This window comes from Sebastes umbrosus, chromosome 4 (genome assembly GCF_015220745.1).
Source record: "Sebastes umbrosus isolate fSebUmb1 chromosome 4, fSebUmb1.pri, whole genome shotgun sequence".
In the NCBI taxonomy this organism is placed as follows: domain Eukaryota; kingdom Metazoa; phylum Chordata; class Actinopteri; order Perciformes; family Sebastidae; genus Sebastes; species Sebastes umbrosus.
In genome coordinates this window covers 23,392,815-23,417,564 of record NC_051272.1, presented here as the reverse complement: position 1 = coordinate 23,417,564, position 24,750 = coordinate 23,392,815, and the positions used below count along the sequence as shown (strand labels likewise).

At 40.2% G+C, this 24,750-nt stretch overlaps 1 protein-coding gene and 1 long non-coding RNA gene across 5 annotated transcripts in view; one reads left to right on the top strand and one right to left on the bottom strand.

The window, feature by feature from the left end:
- LOC119486577 overlaps positions 1-24,471 on the top strand; it is a 341,860-nt gene extending 317,389 nt beyond the window's left edge. Inside the window, exon 3 of the long non-coding RNA XR_005206558.1 lies at positions 24,431-24,471. This is a non-coding gene — a long non-coding RNA (uncharacterized LOC119486577). The remainder of the gene's footprint in view (positions 1-24,430) is intronic.
- Positions 4,131-19,310, bottom strand: ehf (ets homologous factor). Of its 4 annotated transcripts, none has more exons than XM_037766766.1 (9): positions 19,306-19,310; positions 18,928-18,930; positions 8,712-8,969; positions 7,604-7,648; positions 7,449-7,493; positions 7,269-7,334; positions 7,131-7,169; positions 6,842-7,037; positions 4,131-4,901 (listed from the first exon to the last, which is right to left on the bottom strand). In XM_037766766.1, the coding sequence occupies exons 3-9, from the start codon at positions 8,962-8,964 to the stop codon at positions 4,805-4,807; spliced, it is 741 nt and encodes a 246-aa protein (XP_037622694.1). In that variant the 5' UTR covers positions 8,965-8,969; positions 18,928-18,930; positions 19,306-19,310; the 3' UTR covers positions 4,131-4,804. The 4 variants fall into 4 exon arrangements, with proteins under 4 accessions (XP_037622694.1, XP_037622690.1, XP_037622692.1 ...); XM_037766762.1 differs by lacking the exons at positions 18,928-18,930; positions 19,306-19,310 and adding exons at positions 9,486-9,624; positions 13,201-13,406; XM_037766764.1 differs by lacking the exons at positions 18,928-18,930; positions 19,306-19,310 and adding exons at positions 9,486-9,624; positions 13,201-13,406 and having other exon boundaries at positions 7,449-7,490.
- Positions 24,472-24,750: the final 279 nt, after the last annotated feature.

Below are 24,750 nucleotides of genomic sequence, written 5' to 3'. Positions count from 1 at the left end.
GTGACTGTAAAGTACACTTCGTTAGGGCTGGTTTTTGTTTCCTGTAAATGCAGAAGGAGTAGTTTGATTCTTAACTTTTGTTAATTTTATAAAGCGCTGTGTTATTTTCTAACTGATGAACACAGTCCTCCCCACCAAAAAAAAGTAAAGTTGCATCAGTGACACAGTCTAATCTGCCCAACTCACACAGTTTGGGCTGGATGCCTCACAGGTCCATTTGAGTGTGAAGAGAAAATGATAAGGGGGCCTGATAAGCTGGCGCTGTGTATCTGCTGAGCGAACACAATAGCCCCACTGAGCAGACATGGGACACAGAAAACAAAATCCCAGCTGGCTGTCTTTATGCTCATGCTCAGCCTATCTGTCATCACTTCCCTGTTCTTCCACCAGCATCTATCTGATTGAATTAATGCACTCCCTTTTAAATAATAAAATAGGCCTCGCGTGGCTCATTCAAATCTGAAAATAATTTTCTGACAATAAGAGATAAAGGCACTTGTGGGCAGATATTGCATATTGTTTTTTGGCGAAACAAAGGCAGCCATTGTTTCATCTGTGCAGCCTCGTGTGACACACAGTGCGGGAGGCGAATAGATTTTTACCTGTACATCCATTTTTGTTGCCATCTTCCTAGACAGTTGCACTATTATTATCATAATAGTTGAAAGTGAGTCACATGTATTAAATAACTCTTCTCGGCCGCATGAGTGTGTTTTTGTTCCTTCCCAGATCTATTACAACCGGTTTGGGTGCATGGTTGCCTAAGTGCCATCAGTGCCTGCCATGAGCGCCCGACAACCAATGCCGTAAATACTTGTTACGCTGGTTTAACGGTGCTTTCCCAAACGACACATTATCTTCTTTCACTTAGCTGATTCTCAAGAACCATTGAGTCATAGACCTCAGTGAACCACACACAGAACTCTGGGCGCCGATATCTGTTTTGAATCAGATGTCGGCTGTCATGGATCTTCACACACTGAGGGTATATGTAAAGCTTGGGTTTGCATTCACAGGGCAGCGGTCTGTTAGGAAAATCAAGCTCCGGTCTGTTTGTGCTGCAGAGGATAGATTACTCTGGACTATTTGCCTAACTGTTTACTTACAGTATCTTCCCCCACTCACATCAAACATGTCCCCATATCAGACTCTGTCTGTCTGTGCCTCGGGATGATTAGATGTTCTCCTCTTTGTGCTGCATTAATGTTCACTGTGTGAAGTCTTATGGATATGACGCATTTGAGGTACAGGGTAAATAATACACAATAATAAAGCTGCAGTTGGTAACTTTGAGCAAAAAATGGTAAAAAGTTATTTTTACAAAACGGTCACTATATCCTGAGAGTATAGATGAGACAGATAATCTGAAAAAAGTCATGTGCCTCTGTGTCCTCAGGTGTCCTCCTAGTGCTCCTAATGGCATCTGCGAGATTTCACCGCACCCGAAGGAAAACAACCTATCCGAGCCGAGCTGTCACTAAAACAGCTTTCAATCATTGCTCACGAAACTCGCAATCTCCGATCCAACGGTCAAACTAGGCAGCGCTGATCAAATATGAATCAATATTCTGTTACTGTAATGCCTATTTCTCCCCTCAAATGTTTTCAGAAACATATTTTAGTGTACTGTTTAGCTGTAAAATGAGAAAGTTTGCTCTTGCCGGTGGGCGGTGCTTGGTATTGGTTTGATTTGTTTTCAACATGGCGGCTGGGTCACAAACACAGAGAACAGAACAATTCCAATCCGGCAGTTTTATACAAATACGTTTTTATCATATTTGCTCAAAGTTGAGCAAATATGATTAAAAATGGTTATTTTTTTATAAAACTGTCACTATATCCTGACAGTAGTGCATGAGAAAGGTAATCTAAAAAAAACTCTGCGTCCTCCGGTGTCCTCCATTGTCCTCCGATGCTCCTAATGCCATCTGCAAGATTTCACAGACCGGAGGAAAACAACCAACCAATCAGAGCAGAGCTGGAGCCTGCCGTCCTTGAGCAGCTGTCAATCACTCGCAAACTAGGCAGCGCTGATCAAATTAATCAATATTATGTTACTGTAATGCGTATTTCTCGCCTCAAATGTTTTCAGAAAAATGTAGTGTTTCTTGTAGTGTACTGTTTAGCTGTAAAATGAGAACGTTTGTGACCCGGCAGCCATGTTGAGATCAGTTGAGGAAATACCAAGAAATACCATCCAACAGCCGGAGCACAGCCAATAGGAACGCTTTTTCTCTGAAATGACCTGTGATTGGCCCAAGTCTCCCGTCATGGCTAGATTTTTTAAAACCTGAAAACAGAGCCATGAGGAGGTGCAGAAGTCTAGTTTTCTCTCAGAACACTTGAATTACAATATGCTGAAAGGTTATTATGGAATTTTTGCCCAATGATGCCAAAAATGTTCTGTCTAGTGAAGCTTTAAGGGTTTGAAATGTACGCAACTTATAATCATAACTTTTATTTTAGTGAATCGTCAAAAACACAGCTACGTTTAATTTGTGTACATGTTTGTGTCGGCTCATGATGAGTGCTTCTGCAGAGAAAACCACAAAGTGTGATTTTATGTAACAACAGAATCTAAACAATGAGATGTGACGGATATGCACTTCAATTTGAATGGCATTGCTTGCTGGTTTCATGTACAGCAATATAACAATATGGCAATCAGTAGCTATTATCTGAATCCAATCAGGAGCAGTGAGTGCTTATATCGTCTCTCTGTTCACAATTTTCTTTGTTTCATCCTTGGGAAACTAAATTATAGCAAAGTCCTCTAATCGGGGATGGTTTCCTGCTGTCAGTCCTTCAGATATTGCATCAGGCGTGACACTAGATTAGATTGATGTCTGCTCCTCGATAAAGACATGTGCTGGTGGAATTTCCTCCAGCTCGCACATCATGACAGTGTCGGTTAGTGACACTGATGTGTGTGAGAGCAGAGTGACAAAACTGGAAAAGGGATGCAGCGGTGGTGCAAATGTTGAAGCCGTCAGGGAAGATAATAACCGAACATGGTGTCAATCAATGCCACGCTGTGTAAAGAAAGGGTTAAAACGGCAGATAAATCAGAGGGAAGATCAGACCAAATTTGCTTGTGAACACATGCCAAAGAATGGAGCATTGTATTGACACTGCTCTTTTATCTTGTTGGCCATCAAGGCCCAGCCGTTCGTCTGCCTGCCTGCAGGAACCAGCGTGGGAGCTGTGGCACGTGATGGCGAACAATTAGCTGTGTGGCGTTTCACACTGTCACGATAAAACAGAAATGACCTGTACTATCTCTGAGTTAACAGATTCCATGGGACAAGGCTTACAGCTGCGGAAGTCACACTATTTGGATACTAGAGGATATTGAACAAGTCTGGGCTATTTGGGCGGTAGATTGAACTCAAAATGCTGATATGCTGAATGTTTCTTTAACTTAAACCTGCAGTAGGCAGAACGTTTTTGGCATCATTGGGCAAAAATTCCATATTAACCTTTCAGCATACTGAAATTCAAGTGTTCTGAGAGAAAACTGGATTCGGCACCTCCTCATAAAAAATCTAACCTGTGACGGGAGACTTTGACCAATCACAGGACATTTCAGAGAGAGCGTTTCTATTGAACGTTCCTATTGGCTGTGCTCTGGCTGGCAGCCGGTGTTTGGTATTTCCTCAACAGATCTAAACATGGTTCCAGGGTCACAAACTTTCTCATTTTACAGCTAAACAGTACACTACAGGATGTTTCTGAAAACATTTGAGGTGAGAAATAGTCATCACAGTAACAAAATATCAATTCATATTCGATCAGCGCTGCCTAGTTTGACCGTTTGATCGGAATTCACGAGTGATTGACAGCCGCTCAGAGACGGCAGCCGGACGGCCTACTCCAGCTCGGCTCTGATTGGTTGTTTTCCCCCAGTCTGTGATATCTTACAGATGCCGTTAGGTGAGATGAGATCACCTGTCTCATGCACCACTGTCAGGATATAGTGACCGTTTTAATAAAAATGATATTTTTTAATCATATTTGCTCCATTTCTACCCACTGCTGCTTTAATTAAAAGTCACAGGAATCACCCTCTTCTTGACGTAAACCACACACAACTTGTACACATGCAATGCTGAAAAATGACTTTCATAAAATAAAAACAACAAAGAGCTTTATTTATATCAAACATCAACAAACATGTACACACTTTCTTTACAGCTCAATGAATGCAACGTATGAAATGAACCAAATAAGACATTGTGCTACGTTGTTGTAAATATTCATCACTTGGTTATGGATTCTTGTACTTCATTGCTGCATTGCGCTTATAGGATATTGTTTTATTATTATTTTATGTGTTTTTCTCTGCAGTGATCAAGCATCCTTCTCAAAGGACATTTCACAGTATCTACAGTGTCAAAACATACATCTGTTTGCCACGTGTGTTTTGAAGGCTATCAACATGTACTCCTTTGGGACTTGTAATGTCTGAAAAAGTGTAAGAAAATAGAATATAAAATGTTTATATTAGCAGTTTTTGATATCTTATCCTTCAGTAAGATCTCATGTTAACACACACACGTGTGGTTTGACTGCTGTCATGCTGGCACAATAAGCACATTTTATTTAATAAGGCACAGTAATGAGCATCTCAGTGCAGTGTCACAACAAAGGGATGGCTTTAAAGAAAAAACAACATACAATTATCAACATAGTGTAAACAGTTCAAACATATTTTTTTTATCAAACACAGCTAATGAAAAAACTACAATAAAAACATCACATTTGCATACAACATCAAGGAACACATAAATTAATGAAATTGGCACTAGTCCGACTCCCTCCATCCTCTTGCGTTCCTTCCAAACTTGTAAACCAGTCTGCGTCCATCTACTCGCTCCAGGATTTCTCTTTTATAGTAATATCTGTAACAGAGGACAGACGAACACTATCAGACAGATTTTCTCTAATAGAGCTTTTATATTTAATAAATCAGAATCAGATGAATAACAACTATTTATTGTGCAATATGAACAGACGTGTTTTTATCTTTAAAGCTGCAGTCGGTAACTTTGAGCAAATATGATAAACAGTTATTTTTATAAAACCAAGCCACTGTATCCTGACAGTAGTGCATGAGACAGATAATCTGTGAAAAAAAAACATGTTCCTCTGTGTTCTCCTGTGCTCATAATGGCATTTGCAAGATTTCACAGCCCTGAAGGAAAACAACCAATCAGAGCCGAGCTGTCTCGACAGCAGATGTCAATCACTCCTCACGAAACTCGTGAACTCCAATCAAACTGTCAAACTAGGCAGCGCTGATCAAATATGAATCAATATTGTGTTACTGTAATGCCTATTTCTCACCTCAGATGGATTCATAAACATATTTTAGTGTACTGTTTAGCTGTAAAATGAGAAAGTTTGCTCTGGCTGGTGGGCGCTGCTTGGTTTTGGCTTGACTGTTTTCAACATGGCGGCCAGGTCACAAAATTTCTACCAAAATCTTGTTAAAAATAGTCCCCAACAAATACACAATTTTCCCAGGTTTGAGTAATGTTCGCTAAAAACCACAGCTGTTTTAGTCAGTTTCTAGCCGTTTTTAAAAATTAAAGTATATATATATATACTGTATATATTACTTTTTTTAAAGGTTTTAGATTTTTTTTTTTTGTTTCTCTGTTGTTTGGCAAATATCTTTTCTGTTTGTGTTTTAAGTTTCCTCGAAGTTCAATCACGTGAATTCAAACAAAGTCAGTTTGGCTGTTGTTCCTTTGTTTTTGTTATTCATACCAGAGAGCACCGATCTGTCTGGTGATGCCATCAAGCTGCAAATCCTTCTGCTGCACCACACAGTAAACAGAAAATCAGCTTTGTGGTCACAGTGACAGTACCTGCGGGCACATTTCGTAGTTCCCAGTGGTTTGCGCTATAATGAAATTAAGCTCATTAGCTCATTTGAATGTAAAGCTGTGACTATTGCAGGAGCCAGGAAGCTTGTCTGAAGAGAAGGCCATTTCAGTTCATTTGAGAGAAATGTGTAGCGCTTCAACAATGAGTCCATCCTCTACTGTAGCTAATCAACAATGGTAAATATGTGTTTTAAAGGGTTGAGTTCACTTTAGATGTGTAACTCTTAATGATGTCACCTATAAGCATCTGAAGTTGTTTCAAAGTAAATGTCTTAGTTGTTACTGTTTCAGTAGCAAGTGCATTGTAAGCTGCTTAAGTAAATTGGATCAGGAACAATGCAGTGTGAAATTTCTTCCTCATCACAGATTTTACAAGCTATTGCCAAACTAAAGAACCATCCTGTGTATATATAAGGGGTTGATTGCATTGAAAGAGCAGGAACTTTATTTCTGAAGTTTCACTTAGGGGAGAAAGGTAAGTGAAGTTGCATGAAGAAAAAGCATTAAAATCAAATGATGATCTGATGTTTATTTAATTTATTATTATTACTCTCTTATTTTTGTATTATTATTGTTTTTTATGTGTTTTTTTAAATTCTATTCTTTCTTTTATTATTATTATTATTATTATTATTATTATTATTATTATTATTATTATTATTATTATTATTATTATTATTATTATTATTTGTTCTTAATTTTATTTCAATTTTGAATGTTGAAGTTTTTTTTTTCTAGTGTACTTAATGAGTTCGTCTATAAGATCAACTACTTAAAAAATTGGTTTATAAACTATTGTAATGACAAACTGTAAATTGCATATATGAAAACAACCTTGAAAAAAGGGAAAAAATCAACAAAAAAAAATCAAATGAGAGCTAAATCTTTCCTCCAGTGATTGACTTATTGTCTGGTTTTGTATTTGTGTGATAGCTGCATGCGTACTGTACCTCATTGCCCGGCTCAACTTCTCGTAGGTCATGCTGCTGTTATTCTTCTTCTTGCCCCATAGCTGTGCCACCGCTTCCGACTTGAGGAAACGGAAAACCCCCTCTGTCCGATCCTCCCACTTGATGAGCCCTGGGTTTCGCTCTGGGTTCAGCAGAATGTCCCTGATGAATTCCCACAAGTGGGTCCCCCTTGGGTCTGTGGGGAAAGAAAGTAGTTTGAATGGTAGGAATAAACATAACATAGCATATGTTCTGAAAAAAATGTAAAGATGTGTTGATTTTTACTTACTGTGTTTTTTGACCTGACGACTGAAAGACCTTTTGATATCTGAGAAAATGAAACCAAGTTATCGTTGAATCCTTTTATTTACTTTCTTCTTTTCTCTAAAAAAACATGTTGTGTTGTATTGTCTTGTGAATTCCTCACCAGGGCTGGAGCTTGGGGTTGGGGAGGCAACCGGGGCGAGCGGGTGAATCAAGGGATCGTAGATTTCTGAGTTAACAGAGGAAACAAGAATCAAAGTCAACATTTCATTTATTACTTACATGATCCATTTGTGTGAAGCATTAGTAGAAACAATGCAGCAGACTGATATATTCACTGTACCTCCAGGTGGATAGCTGACGTCTGGAAATGGACAGGAGAAGTCTACTATAAAGGAGACATAATGATTTATTAGACTTATCTGATCAACTGTGGACACGTCTATCTGTGTCGACGTTTTTCTTTCTTGACTAACAAGTTGTGTGACATTCTCTTACATTCTGGTTTGAGATCAAGTTGCCCTATGTCGACATGATACGGCCCTGTGAAGGGGTGAGAAGGAATAAGGAAATTAATTATTAGCACAAATCAGGAGATTCAATTTGTCAGTGTTGTGTAATATGTGAAGATTGACCACAAATCCTTGCTTAAAAAGTCTTGAAAGCCTCTTTAGGGCACTATATTGCTTGTTAAACTGTGAGGCAGTCTTAGATATTTACCACATTTAGTACAAAACCTACTGCGTTGCTTTATTGCATATGCAGATACTTTTACTTTTAGAGCCTGAAAGCAGGAGGGTTCTGTATTTTCAGCACAAACAGAGCCAAAAACATTTAATACTTTCTTAATAGCAGACAGTAAAATGAGTGAAAAACGACCTGTTCTCCAGAATAAAACCAGGTGAAACAGAGAAGTAGCAACAAACATTGTTTTTACTATACGGCCTCAAATTGTCATGGCAATCATACCCAGGTATCACAGACGGTTTGACAATCATATTTGATGTGTAAAAGTGAAACTCGTTCCAAAAGAAACTGAGCTGGTTTCTTTCAGCTTACAGCAACAATAGCAGCATTGTGCTCTCGTCGGGTTCACTTTGAATGTCTCTGGAGGTTAAACCTGTTGTGCCTGGTCTTCTGCCACTATTGTTGTTTTGAAATGCCATTAACTTTAGACGTCAGATAAACTATAATGTGCGGATATCATTTAGCACATATTGTTGCACAATAATCATTTTATTTGCTTCAGTTTCCTGTAAGCCACATTTCAAAAAGCCCAGAGGTGAAGCCTCAGGCCTATGAACTCCAGTTTCTTTACAATAAGCCTCAAACTCTGATTAAAAAACAGTGGATGAGCCAGCTTGTTCCTCAGTTTCACACCCCCTCTGTGCTTTGTTAGGAGACCCACTCGAGCAAGAGCAAACAACAAATCCATCATCTCCCTCGCTTTAAGCAGTCTACAGCACCATGCAGTGCGACCCCTGACCAGATCTGTGATCTCTCCCCAGCAAGACCCAACTCCAATCACCAAGCTTCTCTTTTTATTGGGACTAATCATCTTCCTTTTTTCCCCTTTCAGCCCCCCTTTATAGACTATCAGACGCACCGCTCCACTTGAGCTCTGCGATGCTGTGGAAGAGAATGGGTCCCACGCTGCCGGCAGCATGGATGAAGTCCTGGTAGCTCAGGCTGCAGAGCTGATGGCCGTCAATGTCAAAGTTTTGGAAGGGGATGCTGGAGGCGTCGATCTGGTGCATGTCCATGACCTGCTGCAGCCACTCCCACACCTGGTACTTACTCCAGTACTGAGGCTGGGAGTCACGAGGCCACAGGCGACCCGTGTAACCAGACAACACCATCGGAACTGGAGACAGAAATCAATAGTAATGTATGAAAACACACACAAAAAAAAAACGCATTTGTCTACATCAGTGAATTTTGTTTAAATGTAAATATGAATCTGATGAGGGAAACATGAATTCCTCCACTGAAAGTATTTTGTCAATAATTAATCTACAGAGCAGTTTACCGAAAGAGCTGTTGAGCTACTTCTCAGTCGGGAATCTCTTAATTCGTGCCTTGTGTTTCAGAGCTCTGGGCTCACCAGGTGAGCAATACATCAGTCGCTAATTGTTGAATGATTTTTCATTTTGCAATGCGGGTTTCATAACCAGCGAGAGAACTGGATTGTAGAACAGAGAGCAATCAGAATCCTTCCGCAGAACTAATTAGCATGTTTTCTCGAGGCATTTTACGATTTTGTTCAGACAATTTAATGAATTGATTTAAGTCAGCGAGGAGTGCATACATTATATGCCAGGGAAGGCACACAATAGTCTTCATTAAGATATGCGTGTCAGTGTGCGTCACAAAGCCTCACCATCAGGGTAGGAGTTGGAAGGGCCCCAGGTAGAAGTCAGCTGGCTGTCCAGGGTGGTGGATGGAGTTACGCTCATATTGTAGCTGCTACGCTGTGATGTACCATGGCCCAGGGGCTGAGGCAGGAGACGAGGAATTTACTGTAAGGGTCAATTAAAAATGAGACTGCTTTAGGGCATCCAACACAAAACAACCATGCTTGGAATATTCTAATTATTATATTGTGTCAAATATTCACAACATATTATAATAAAGTATACTAATGCAAGGTTTGTTTAATTCAACTGAACATTTTTGTACATAATCCCTTAGGATTTTCATGAAACCAAACCCTATTTTTAATACTATTAATGTATTTACATTCAGTAATTGTCTCGATATAGTATAGTAGTTTTCATCAATGGTAATTCCCACGCTGGATTCATATTGCCTACCTAAGAAGGATGGATTCACAGGGAAACGATGCGTGCATGTACTCCAGTGCAATCTTATCTCATTGAGATCCGCATCCTTGTTTACTATTCGCTCTTTTCACACCGTATCAGATCTGTAATAAGTTTCTGCTACTGAAAACGGAAATCCTGCAGCTGCTGGTTCACATTAAAACCATTAAAACTTCACATCAAAAGACAAAACATGGATATTGGGTGCCCAGGTAGCTCGTCTGGTAAAGCGGGCGCCCCATGTATCAAAGGTTGCGTCCTAGCTGCAGCGGCCCGGGGTTTAAATCTGACCCATGGCCCTTTGCGGCATGTCATCCCCTCTCTCTCCCCCTTTCACAACCATCACTATCTCTATCAAAATAAAGGCAAAAAGCCAACAAAAATAATATAAAAAAAAAAAAAAGCAAAACACGGGTCAGCTTATATTGTGACACAGCCATACGAAATGCAATGTGTTTGTAGCAGTAAGCACAAACCATGATCAAATCAACCAGGCCTGAAATCTTAAGGATTACAAAATTTAAACTGTGTAAATAAGTTTATTCATTAAATTGAACATATTTATGTTGCCATGCGTAATAAGACATTTAAGGGAACTAAAAAGTAGTAACACAAAGGAAGTCCACGTCAGCACACTTTATGGGTTGTGTAAGCTGTCCATTAGACATACGAAAATTACGAGACTGTCCTCCCCCTAAAAAAACGACCCCATAGGTCGTTTGTACAAGCATCTTATTGCAAACCCATGTTTACGTTTATTGTTAGACGTCTAGCGGGCGTAGTAATTACGATGGGAGCAAAGGAGGAAGTCAGTTGAGTTATTTTAACTCAACGTTGACTTATGTAACATACTTAACTTATGTCATGTAGTTAACGTAGGTTAACAATGTTACTGTATGTACGTACGTCAGTTAAGTTACGTAACAAACATACTTGTTTTAAACCCAAACCATGATCTTTGCCTAAACCTAACCAAGTTTTTTTTTTTTTGCCGTGTTTAAAACTGTGCCTGTTACGTTTAGGTTGGACGTGATGATTTCCTGCCACCGGTAGGGGCGCTGATGTAGGAAACGCTCCTGTGGGTCGTATTAGAGGTAACAAAACGATCTATGTGGTCGTATGGGTTGGAGGACTTGTAGAAAATTACAGAAGAATGGGTCAGTTAGGTTTTATGTTTTTGTGGAGGCTTATTTTCTGGTTACACAGTGTACAACTTCCATTTAATATTTGTTTGTTAGTTCTTTGTTTTAGGCTGTTTGGTGTCTTTAGGCTAACATAAACGTACATGCTGCTGCTGTTTGACGTAACACTGATTTTACATATTAGCTATACAGCTGCTTATTCCATTGTCAGTTGATGTAGTGTTTAGTGTGGACTGCACTCCCTTTCGCGCTTGACATTTGCAGTTAGCGCTGTATACATATAGAGGTAAATAAAAGGCTTGTTTTAACCACAAGTATATTTGCATCCCATGTAAATAAAGCTTGTCAGAATTTCAACAGCTCCACTGTTTTGCCCAGCAGGAGGTAGAGAGAGTGGTTTTGCACATGCACAGCTGAGTCATGATGACTGACACTGTTCACTACCAATATTCGGTTACTCTCACATGGTTATTGATTCTGAATGTTTGGGACATGAGTCATACAATTCCAGTTAAACTTATTAGTTTAATTACCAATACTGATGCTAAAATAGATTCTCTACTTTCCAGTCTACATTGTGTTTTTGTTTTCTTTTCCATACGTCACTATTATGAAGTTGTTTACACAATCCACGAGCCTTTTGAGCGATAACATTTTCGAACATTTAACCAAAGCTTCATGGCTTTGGGAAGTAATTGTTTTAAAATGTGCTTTAAACTGGGTATGCATTCCCTGTCTAAGATGAGCAATGTGAAAACATTTTGTTGTAAACGTTATTGTGCTATGTATTTTAATTAAGCTGTCAACGTGATGGGTAACACCTGTTTCAGATGGCTACACAATGAACTTGCTTCTTTACACAGTGACCCAAGCTTAACCTGTTCCATGGAAGATCTTGGTCACACCTTTATGGCAGGTAATAAACAAAACTATGCCAAGCCCTGTCGCACATTTCAACAGTAGATACTGTGCTGCCAGCCTGACACAAATGTGACACACAGACAGGCGGCCGAGGCTAAAGATCTGGCAAATCAGTTTTATAACAACCTAAAGTCGAGAACCCTGAATGAGATTTCCCCAGGAGGTAGGTGACACACGCCGTCATGCCGAGGTAGATCAGCTCCTCAGCTGACAATCTGCCAAGTCTGCTCAAACACCTCATGCTGCGTTAACCCTGTATATACTGCCGAGCAGGTGTCTTATCAACAAGGCAGCGAGTATGTAATGTACTGTAGCAGCGCTTAAGAACAAAGACAAAGACATAGTCACAGTTATGGATCAATATCCCGTTAGCTGAGCCATAGTGAAAGCGGTGATGAAGACAATCTTATCTGAGGAAGTTTACACAACCCCCATATCAGTCAGAAGACTGTTGGTTTCATTTCATGTCATTGTGGCCTTATGATGGCATTGGACCTAACTAAGATGGGTCAATTGTCTGTTTTAGTTCACTCCATTTTTGCTTTACCTATCTACTGTAAATACGGCTTTTGAAACCAACCTTTAATTAAAACAGAGGTTGCTGCCGTGGCATTAAATATGCAACCTTTCTGCGACACCGACAGCTGAAACAAGAGTGAGGAGGTGCAGTGTTGACAGCGTGAAAGTGTGCTGAAAAAGTACAGGGGAATATATTAAAGTTAATGTATTATTTTGCATAGCGTTACACAAAACTTTATTTCATATTCAGCTCAGTAAATATTCAAGTGAGGGTATACGGGACATTTTGTTTGTACTATTCTACATTATTTACCGTCTCTAATTTTGTTTTGAAATTGCAGATGCTGTTCAGTGCAATCGCACAGATAATCAAACTGTTGCAACAACACAAGATGCATGTGAGATAGCTGGAGGTTAAAACCCACTGGAAAAAAATGTCCAAATATTTTAGTGCAGTTGTGCAAAAAAATGCATTTTTTCCATATTTTCCACACCTGCACACCCTCAATAGAACAGGTTAAAAGGCCAATGAAAGCATATAGTTATAATAGTTATAATTAGCAATCATTTTAGAATTAAAAGGCATTACAACACACATCCTATTAGACCTTTCAGCCCTCAGTTTGATCATACTGTGTTCAGTCATTTTGAAAAGCACTACAAGTTGCCCAGCACCAGTATGGCAGCTTACCAGAGCAGTAGAACGGGGTTGCACCAGGCCTGACGTAGATCCAAGATCTCAACACGGCTGAATAGAGATCAGTGTTAATTTCTGGAGATTCCAATACTTTGTCACTAGTGTTTATAGTGAGACGAGGTGAGTCCTTTCGCTTCCCAATTCTTAGGATTAACAAATGAAAGCATGCAGACACACTAGGTGCTGCCACTACCACAATGTTTTTTTTTTATCCTCCTAACTTCCTTATCCTGCACCAATTGGCTACCTGTCCAGGGTCATACCAGGCAGGTATTTGCATAATGCACACCCACACACACACACACCTCACATAACTTTTATATTCCCTATTGGCACTGTTCCCTCTCAAACACATGTTCACTGAAGCGGAAAGGCAAACACTTATACACAGGCAAGGATCCAAACACACTCCTCAGCCCATAGAGGGAACGTTAAATTGCTTAAAGTCATTGTTCACACAGTTGCTTAAAATAGCGTTTAACCTTCAGAGAAAATTCCCCCTGTGTTATTATGTTGCACAACATTTGTTTTCCTTATTTCATCATGATGAACGAGGTGCTGACAGTTTAGGTAAAGAGGGCCTGAGAGAATTTGTTCCTTTTTCCTTTTTGAAAGTGGAAAAAACATTAGTGTCTGTGTGCCTGAAAAGACTGTAAGAGAAATGCCTTCATCAGGGTTACACATTTACAAATGCCTCAGTAGCCTCTTTTAGCTTTGAATTTGCAAATTAAATTTGCACTTTGAGGAACGATCACTACTTAGGACGAGCTTATTTTAGCCTCACTCAGAGCTATGGATGACCTCACCTCATCACAATCACATCAGCCCTTTGATTGACTCTTAAAATAGCTTCCAACGACATGCGGTGATCCACAGGTGCCTGAGCGGAGACTGAAAGATGATAAATGGAGAGGGAGAATCAAAAGCAGCTTTATTATGTGCAAAGTCTTACCCATATAGTTCATATATGCTTAAGTATTTTCCTTTCGTGTCTGTCACACCCACATGTGCTGTCTTTGAAGAGGACATCAAATAACACTCTGGACATGTTTTATGGAGCTAAGTCAACGCCAATATCAAAAAGATAAACTCATGTTTCTATTCAGATCAGCCGTTGTGCACAGCACGGCTGTACTAATAGAGAAAGATAACTTTTTTTTCTCCTTCAAATTCCTCAAAACATGTTTGTCCTGTTTTTTTTTGTTTTTTTTCCAGGTCTCATCAGTCAAACGCAGAGCACGTCTTTCTAAATCAAAACCGAGTAGATTAAATAAACAGTATCCACGCAGATGTAAATGTGTCAGAGAAGCATTTTTACTGAACTTTGTCACCCTTCATATCCGCTAGTCGCCCTATACTGACAGCGATCAGAGGGAGTTCAAACAGTCTATTTCTGCTTGACGCCAATTAGGGTTTGGTGCAAATTGTAGCATCTTTGATCTGGGATCTAAATCTGATCTGTAGCCTTGTACCACTACAATACCTCTTGGGACCAGAGGCACTAACAGTATCATGCTCGTAATTGAAGTGACTTTGCGCAGCGGTTGAACTGTATAATAGGAGAAGTCTGTGAGAAAGTATGTCAGGTTTCTCTCAGAGCTTTGAGTCGTGTGGAGGGGGAAACAAGAGGTGAAGCTGAACAAATAAACCCAATTAAGTTGCTCTTCTTATATAATGTGGATGGTAATCATATGAAATCCACTTCCAAGTCTTAATATTTAATCATCTCAAGAGGCTGACATTAATGGTCTTTTCTCGTTCCATAGATCCTTGTGATCAACATTCTGGCTCAGTTCACACTAAGCTCACTATGGAAGCTCTCTCTCTCTCTCTCTCTCTGTGTGTTTGTGTGTGTGTGTGTGACTTGGACTCCTGCCCACAGCTCAGCACCAGAGGTAATGAGGGAATTCAGTGTTAGCATGATTATCTCTGAGAGTTCCCCTCATCTCCCCCGTGCAATGCCAAGATCGCTGCAGTCCTAATGGTAAAACCCACCACTCCTGATCTCCCTGCGACTCCCTGACACCGTCCATACCTGCACGGGTTACGGATAAGTCGCTTCAAGCCCTCCCCGCAGCCCGTTTGTAACACAGGTGCTATTTTCTGGATTTTTTTTTTTTTTCTTGCAGCAGCAGCAGCAGCAGCAGCAGCAGCAGCTTCCCATCCGCTTTTTAAAGGGTAAAGTGCCTCCAGGGTGTAATTTGGGACCTGTAAGCCGCGTTTGGTGCCTTCCCACTGTGAATGCCTGACCAGATTTTATTGCAGTAAGATTAATACGCCCATCAGCGGTGAACTGAAGTCACACACTTCTCATTATGGCCAATGCTTTTTGGCTTCTCAACTTTCTTTCTTTTTTTTTGTTCTTTCTCTATCACACTTTTTTTTCCTGCCATGTCACAAGGAGAGCCGAGTATTTGGCATCTCATTTCATGGATCTTCGTTCTGCTTTTTCAGGGTGGATGTGGGTCGACATATGCAGGAGTCCACTGGGGGGGGGGGGAATAGCAAAAGGGAGAGAGAGAGTGGGAGAGATCAAAGTCTGTCATATCAGCTGTGTGAGTCAGCCTACCGACATCGTGAAGACATCCTCCCAGACGCGAGAAAATGTCATCAAAAACGCTGGCATTATAGACAGTGTCATCTATTTTTAAATAGGGAGTCAAGTAGAGGCTTATGTCACCCTCCAATAATAGTACACCACTGATCCATCTATAAAGAAGCTTATAACTTGCTTAGTGGTACTGTGAAATATTAATGCTTTATTTGAGGATGCGGTCAAAAGTTTCCCTTTGACAGGGAAAGGCTGTCAGAGCTGTCAGTCAGAGGAAACAGACAAGACAGGAGGAGGGAACAGTTTGCATGCTCTAATGAACAGGAACTTATTAGCGGGAGTATGTCTATTACTGTCCCGCTTGCCTCCCCTCTTTCATTAGCTGCTTATCACGCCCGTTAGTGTCTTCTTTAATACTTCACATTTTGATTAGCATATGATCCAAGGGGAAAGACGGAAAAAAATCATTTTATTAGTGTCAATTACTGCTACAAATGACAATTTCACTGCCTAAATTGTAATTTCACGTTTCCTCCCTGTCAAAGAACAATGGCTGTGTAATTACGGTAATGAGAAGTGCAACAGAAAAAAAATGAATTATTCACAATCCTCTTCCTTCCTTGTTCTTTTTTAACTTCGCCACGTCTGTTTGCTTGTCATCTGGCTGTGGTTGTGTTAATCACCCTGCATGGGGAACATGGGGTTCTGCGTGTCTCACAAGTGATGTGTTTGGGTGCAGGAATCCTAGAGCATGGCATGCATGAATGATGTAAAAAAAACAAAAACAAAAAACCTTTTCACCTGCACAATGTCCAAGAGCCTGAGTGTGGATCTCTCCTCCGCCCGTAGGTGACACTGTTGTCTCATATACTGCTGAGGATCTTCTGAAAGCAAGGTTATGTGATGACTGAACAACACAGATGTGATATGAGAATATGTAGGCGATGAAACATGCTTCCTGACAGCTACTGACTGCGGTGCCAATGGATGGCACTACCCATATAGGTTACAGTAACCTACATACACTATCTCGCAACTCCCTGAGGGGAATATCACAGAGGTGTAATGAGAGAGGAAGAGAGATGAGAGACAAGAAGGAGGGTCAGTGCAGGACCAGTTTGTTGTGACACACAGCCTATAATGCACTATGGCGTTGCCACAGCCAGTGGCCTTCCTTTAGCGTTTCATCTATGTACATACCACCGACACAGACTGCAGGTACAATACATCAATGAAACATCCTAGTCTTTCAAAACAAGACACTGAAACCTACAATCATTTATTTGCTGAGAACGTATTGTTGTTATGAGGAAATAACTGTGTGGTTTGCACTTTGTCCCTCTAAGTCATTAATAATTAAAGGTGCTATGATGAATATTTTTATATTAACAATGGATCAAACTAATTGAAAAGGGCTCGTGCGTGTGACAAACCCACAGATAATTATCACTTGACTTTGCAGTTCCTCTTGGCTCTATAGAGCGGAGCTATCAACAATGCGACTGATTGTTTTTGGTTCCCCAACTTGACTGTTTTGGTTCCCTCTCACCGCTCTCATCATCAGTCAAATATGCATGCAGCTGTTTTCAGCTAAAACAAAAAGCTCTAAAACTCACTGTATTCTACCAAACAGCAGAGGTTGGAGCTAGCTGTTGAACACAGTGGAGCTTTTAGCAGCTAAAGATCCAGATATTTCACTTAGTAGTTGGTTAGAGAGCATAACAGAGCAAAAAGGAGAGTGAATTTTGGAAAGTTGAATGCTAATGTTCAACCAGTGGGTCTGAAAAGTGAAGCCAATGCTGAAATGCCTTAAACTTGCATTATTTCTAATAGCCAGCAGGGGGCGACTCCTCTGGTTGCAAAAAGAAATCTGATTGTAAAGAAGTCTATGAGAAAATGAGCCTACTTCTCACTTGATTTATTACCTAAGTAAACATTGTAAACATGAGTTTATGGTCTCAATCGCTAGTTTCAAGTCTTCTTCAATACAGCATGATGTTCATGTAGTAAATTATGGTCCCATGTAGAGTCAAATAGACCATAAAGCAGGGTATGCTTTATGGCGTGGCTACCTTGTGATTGACAGGTCGCTACCACAACGTTGTCCGGTCTGGGAGTTGTCTTACAACTTTAACCCTTTCTCACAGCGTGTTTTCAGTTCATCAAAGTTAATTGTAACATTTTGGTCGCCTAAAAATGTCTTATTCAGCGTTCAGTTGTACTTAGCTTCACCCTCTTGTGTCACTTCTGGTTGCAAAGAACCAAGATGGCGACGGCCAAAACGCAGAACTCAAGGCTTCAAAACTGTAGTCCACAAACCAATGGGTGACGTCACGGTGACTACGACAACTTCTTATATACAGTCTGTGTCGGACTGCTGGATGCAAATAATTAACAAAACAAGTTCACCATATTAACATTAAAAGGTGATAATATGCCAATATTGTGTTTGCAGCTTGTTTCGGTTTAAATATGTGGAAAATATTGTTATTCACACTCTTGATTATATTTTCACTCTTTATATTACGTGAAATTATTCTACAGTTGTACAAATTGGCATATTATTCACATTTACATAAGTGAAAGAGGTATTCTGTCCCTGAAAATCACTGGGTATTCATTGTTAATACAAACCATCAATCATTTAACCTTAAAAGAAGATGTACAGATTTATCATTGAATGTTGCCTTTATCTAAACTACTAAAACTACATACTGTATCAGTTAATATGTATGGTAATGGTATGTAGTCTATCCACTTTTTTAATTTCTTTTTCAAATAGGTCACTTAAAGTGCTTTTAAATAATCAGCATCAACGACTACAGAAAAATTCCTTTGTTATAGGGCTTTATTTGTACCACCCAAGATTTAAAATACTTCCTACTGTATGATTTCACTCTTATGGAGACTTCATGAAGATAATAAAACAGGATTTGTATTTTGAAATTTGTATAAGATCAGCAGAATTTAAGGGTACAACGAGGCTGAGATGCCAGTCAGTGCATGCACTTCTAGATCTTGATAGACGATCTGCTAGGAAACAATTTAGATGTTTATCTTGCATAACTACCAGTATCTGACAAGATAAGAGCGAGTGCAATGCAAGTGTACTGGCCACCGTTTGGGTGAAATGAAAAGAGAGTGGCAGTGAAACGGACATTAAAGTACACGAGCTGTCTGATTGTGTAATTAGCCGGGCGTTGGCAAGGCTTATGGGTATAGCAGTTGCCATGGAAACATACAGTATGCATCGCATCTTTGTCCACCCTCACAAAATATCACCCATATTTGGTACAGGTTGTCGGCAATCAAGAGCTGAATGAAATGTGACGAGCGGCTAAATTTGGAAACATCAGTTGTTGAACCAGAATATCACGTGAGCAGCAGCTCTGAAGGTTGAGCCATACTGTCAGCTAACCACCTGGGCTCATATTCTGGTCTCAGTGAATTAACTGCTGTGCCTTCAGAGCTGTCAACCTTTTCCTGAAATTACTAAATACCCCTCGCTGTGTGCATATGACTCTGGTAGTATGATAATTCAGGGAAACCACACGTTTGAGGGCAGATTAATCAATTTTGACCCTCTCCTGCTGAGTCAAAGCTGCTGATATACTGTAGGATAATTTTGCAGTTTCACACTCGTTACAGGTGGATATGAACACGGGCAAATAACAGAAATCTGAAAGCAGCAGGTTCCCATGATAATGAGGTGTAATATTTGTCATATTTTATTGGGGGAAAGAAAGTGGGGAGCATGGTTTTGCGTTTCTGTGTGAGTTGTAGGCTAGTAACGGCCATATTGTAGGAAAATCTGTTCACAAAGTTGCATTGTGGGCACTCGACTCCCATCTGGGGACCTGAACAGCTCAACATGATTGAATGCCCAAGACAAATTTCTCCTAAGGGAAATAAAGGCTTATCTAATCTAATCTAATCTAATCTAAAGGGTTTGGATTTGTTTTCCAAGTCTACAATACTCACATGCCCATATCTATTGTAAGAGTTATTGATCGCTGTTATCATTCCACCTGCTCATACTGTCAAGTATGAACTGGTTCTTATAGTGTGACTCTAACGTGACAGGTCCACAGTCTTTGTTGTTAAGGCATTCTGAAGTTCAGCTGTTGTCCCTATATGTTACACACCCTTAAATTTCACGTCACCTCGCCTCTCAAACAGCTGTCACAGCTGGCCTATTATTAACAGACCTGTACGGCCTGTTATTACAGTTTTTCTCAATTGTTTACACACAAATACTGGTACTTGACACACAATGACCACAACATGTAACTCATGCACCAACCCCCTGAACCAATTCTGCTAAACTACAAGCACAATTCCTGCTTTACACTCAAATTGCAGTTCTAAAACACACTTTTTTCAAAACACTACACACAATTCTCTGCATTTGGCACAATTTTCATGAAGAAAATCTCGTTTTCACAAGGAACACACTGTCATTCAAAATTCTAAAGTCAATTGCCCTACTATGCACACTGACTCATCACATGGGCAAACACCTGTCACACAGTGTTACAATTAGCAATCAGTTGATGCTTTTCATGGCTGGGTTCGACATGCTAAGCGATATTTCCCCCGCTGCTTGGCCAGGGAAAACATTGCTTGTGATGTGGATGAGGTGCTGTGGCCAGACCGAAACAGAAGAGAGGATGCAGCATAGTTTTTTTTCCGTTTTTTTTTACTGTAACTGTATACAGTAAATTCCTCTGTTGTTTTGTATGTAGACCACTGTATGTGCAACTTTGTGTTGGTTGGGATGTACACTGTGTACATTGTTTTTGTGGGGAAAATAAAATATATTTGTTACCGTGTATTTGTGTGTTCTGAGTATAAAAACAATATTCTAAAATATTTTACAACACACTTATGTATGTACTGTCTGTAGTAAGTGTAACACTGAACAAAAAAAAGGCCTAAGTCATTATGATGAATGGAGAAGAAGTGTTTTCCATTCATCATAGTGTTTTACATTGAGCACATCAGTGTTCAACTGGTTCTTATAAATGTCTATTCATATGATGATTTGTGTGTGTCATTTGAAAACAAAATACCATTTTGAGAAGAAATAACATTGTTTTGAATGTAAAGTTTCATTTTGCAGGAGAATTGAGGGGTTTTGCCCATTGTGTGTGTTTTTTGATTTGTGTGTAGAGTTCTGAGAGTATGAGGCATGCTTTCAGAAAATGTGTGTAAACAATCGAGAAAAACTGTAATAGGCTCTAGCCTATTTTATGTTTCCTGCATGCTGTTACATGCATGTCATGTCCCACTCTCCTCTAAGGTTATGTTTTCCTTGTTTCCAGTGTTCAGTCATCATTTACTGTTATATTTTGCTATACTCACCTTTGTCTCTTGTTTCAGATACTTCCCTTTCTGCCCTTGTGTGTTTCCTATCTGTGTGAGCCCCGCCCTGATTGTTTTCACTTGTCCTTCATTAGCCCTGCTGTCACCTGTCCCCCATTATCACCCTCCTTTCATTGGCTATTTAGTCTGTGTCCTCCCCTGTGCCAGTTTGTCTCATCAGTGAGCGGTCCAGCTGTAAGTTCCTTGTGTTTTTCCTTGTTTTTTCCTGTTGTTTTTCAGATCAGTCTTCAGTTACCTTTACTCAGATCTTGCCTAGTGTTTTTGAATTCCTAGATGCTAATTCTAGCTACAACACAGTAGCTACATGAGGATGGCACACATCCAGTGTAATAATGTTACAAACAGAATAGTCAGTCTTACTTACTGTTGACGTTTCAGTAGAAATTTGGCAATCTTGCTCCTATGTTAGGCTGCTACTTCAGTAGCATTGCTGTCGTTGGACAGGTGGACAGTTGTAAAAATGTAGGCAAACTCTGCTTATTTATGGAACAGTTATGCTGCTTTCACATGGAATCAGGCAGATGGTACACTACAAACCACATATCATGTTATTGGACAGAAGAGCAGGACGGTAAAAGTAGGTGAGGCCGGGCAGAGAGTACCAGCATCGGTAATGTTAGACAACATTGCCGTCCAAAGTTACAATATTTTTGCTTTTTGCCGCGACGTTCCTACAACCGGATGTTACGTAGCTCCCTCACACCGGAGAAAACTGTTTAGGTTTGCAATAGAATATTAAGAGAAAGCTGAATTTTATAGATACATGTTATAAATACTAGATACTACTTGAATAATTACACAAAATGGTCGACACAAAACAATGTTATTTAATATAATTTATTCCATCACCATAGCAATATATTGTCATGTGTATTTCATTTTGCCATCCTGCCATTCCGTCAAACTGTTTATTTGTTTTTCCAGTGCCGTCCAGAAGGTGTTGTCCTTCTGCTGTCTACCGTCTGCCTGATTCCATGTAAATGCAGCATTAGATACAGTGACATTTGTGGCTTTACGGGATCATGCCATTATTGTTTTTGTGGTCAGTATTTTTTTTTTTCTTAACAGTTAAGACTTTAAAAGAAATGTATTGGCTGTGTAAAGATATAGAGGAGTAATGTATACCTGAGCAGAGAATGAAGTCGCTCCCCCTCTATGTGTGTTGTAATCCCATCTTCTCTGTTGTTTGTCTACATAGCCGGGCCGGCCACGCATGCCTTTTTAGTGCATGTGAGCGTGCCCCACTGGCTAGCTCTCGGCCGCCGCTCTGCACTGCTCTCTTACGGCGGTTACAGCTGATAACGCCATCCCGACCGACGGTGTCATCGTGGAAGCGTGGCACCCACCCTCCAGTTCCCCCTCAGGTAAACATTTATTTCTGTCAGCACTGTTGCCGTGTTTGCACTGTTAGCACCGTTAGCTCTGAGCCACCGGCTCAGCCTTCGCCATGTTGAGAGCCGTGTGGATATGATATAGATATGCTCCGAATAAAGAACCTTTAATGATACAAAATAAACAAAAGAGAAAAGATAATATTCATACAGGACTGGACTTAGTATCCATCAATAACTGCAAATGCTCAAGACTGAGCTGTGCAGTTACAGTGACCCCTCCTGCTGACCATCATTACCTCATCAGTGCACACTTTTCGCTGACCTATTCCGCTACACAAGCAGCCAGCGACGGATGATGGAGTGAGAGGCAGACAGAAAGTGATGAGGGGAGGGATAAAACGGAGTGGTGTTCCAGGACATGTGAATAACACATTGGATTTTTAAAAGTGAGCAATGTCTCAGCCCTCCAGCCTGCCATCCTATGCCTTTCCCTTTCTTTTTGGCTCACTCTCCGTCTCTCTCTCTCTCTCTATCTCCATTATGAAGTTAATAGGTTCTCAGCGGGGAAATTTAAACTGTAATTTGAAAGCTTTTCTGAACAACTTTGACAGTCTAAAAGTGGCACACTATGCCACCTGCAGAGCGAACAAACGAGGGGAAAGAAGGAGGATGTGTGAAACGGTATCGAAAGAAATGAGCGAGTGAGGGGAGGAGAGCAACAATTAGCATTCCTGAGGCTGCATGTGTAACTAATTACGTGTGAGCATTGTGACAGGGAGGCTGTTGAGTGCAGTAATGGGATCCCTGCTGCTTAATGAACATGTCACAAGCTTTTGTCTGAGCTGAAGGAAAGAGACAATGCTTGATGACCAGTAGGTATCCTGCAGAGGTTATGCAGGTTGCATGTGTTTTTGTGCGTTGCGTCCCTTTTGTGTGTCTGCATGCCTTCGAGACTGTTGGCTAAGGTGAGTGGTATGCAATTGCACAATATCCTGGAGAGAACCGACATTCTCTCTTGCATTAACATTATTACATTCCGCATACTGTTATCTAGTGTTTGGTAGTTACAGTATCAACTGTTGCATTAGGGCTTTTTAGATTCATGTAGCTCTGTATAAAAAAGTTCTTCTGGACAATCACTGAAACACTACGAAAATATCGATGAAAACTTTTTTTAATGGTGCACATTGCTCAGGCATCTATACAGAAAAAGGAGAAGGTAATGAGCTGTGTATAGATCTAAATCTTGAAGTCTACAGAGAAATTCAGACTTCTAATCTTTGCCTATATGAATAATGATTGTTAATCATTGTTCTTCCAAAAGCCCCCCCTCGCTGGCTCTGTTTTAATCGATAATGGTTGCAGTGTTTGCGTGCACAATATTAGTGTCTAGTAGTCAGCAGTTATTTGGTATGTGGGATCTCCTACATGGCATTACGTGGTTGAAACAAATAAAACATAACAGAATTGTTAATTTGGTCAATTTTAGCCACGCTAACCGCATGGCTTTAGGCATGGAAATGTTGGTCTGTTGGTCAGTTGGTTAGTCCAGCACTTTGGTCTAGAGCAGTGGGCAACCTCCGGGTCTGAAAAGTGAAGCCAATTCAGAAGTGCCTTAAACTTGTATTCTATTTAGTAGCCAGCAGGGGGCATCAAAGCTGCTCTCTACCGACTGAAAGACCCAGGGCATGATGGGAAACGCTGGCTGTCGCCTGATCAAAGAGCTGATTGGCTCTTAGTTTTAACAACAAACACCAAGTGTTGTTGTCATGCCTAATTTTCTGAATAATTGTAATATTTAACACTAGATTGTAGGCCATTAGGCTCATGTTGTGCAATGAAGGTACAAACATCTTGTGTAGTTGATAATAATAATAATAAAGGTTATTTATAAGCACCTGCAGAAAATGAGCAATTACAAAGTGCATTACAAGGCAGACTAGAGGCAGGAGAGAATACAATGCCAGATACACACACTTTTCCACATATATTTACTAACAAATATAAATAAATTTGACTGTGGTCTTCAAACTAAGTATCCTATAGATCGGATCTAATAGGATGTAACTATTTCTGTGACTTCCAGTAAATTCTTGAAGGCCGCTGGAAACTGTCCAACTTGACAGCAGCTCTTTGTCACCACCTCCTGCTGCTGCCACCTGATCTCGTCTTCTTTCCAGGCGAGACGCAGTTCATCTCGAACGAGCCAAATGGATGACGTCACAGTGACTACGTCCACTTGTTATTTACAGTCTACGGGCTAGACAGAAATAT

Coding starts and splice junctions, on each gene's coding strand:
- ehf (XM_037766762.1), bottom strand. CDS start 9,561: ATGAGCGTAACTCCATCCACCACCCTGGACAGCCAGCTGACTTCTACC. Junction 8,970..9,485: donor TTCCAACTCCTACCCTGATG/GTGAGGCTTTGT, acceptor TTCTGTCTCCAG/TTCCGATGGTGTTGTCTGGT. Junction 7,038..7,130: donor TCGTCAGGTCAAAAAACACA/GTAAGTAAAAAT, acceptor CTTTCCCCACAG/ACCCAAGGGGGACCCACTTG.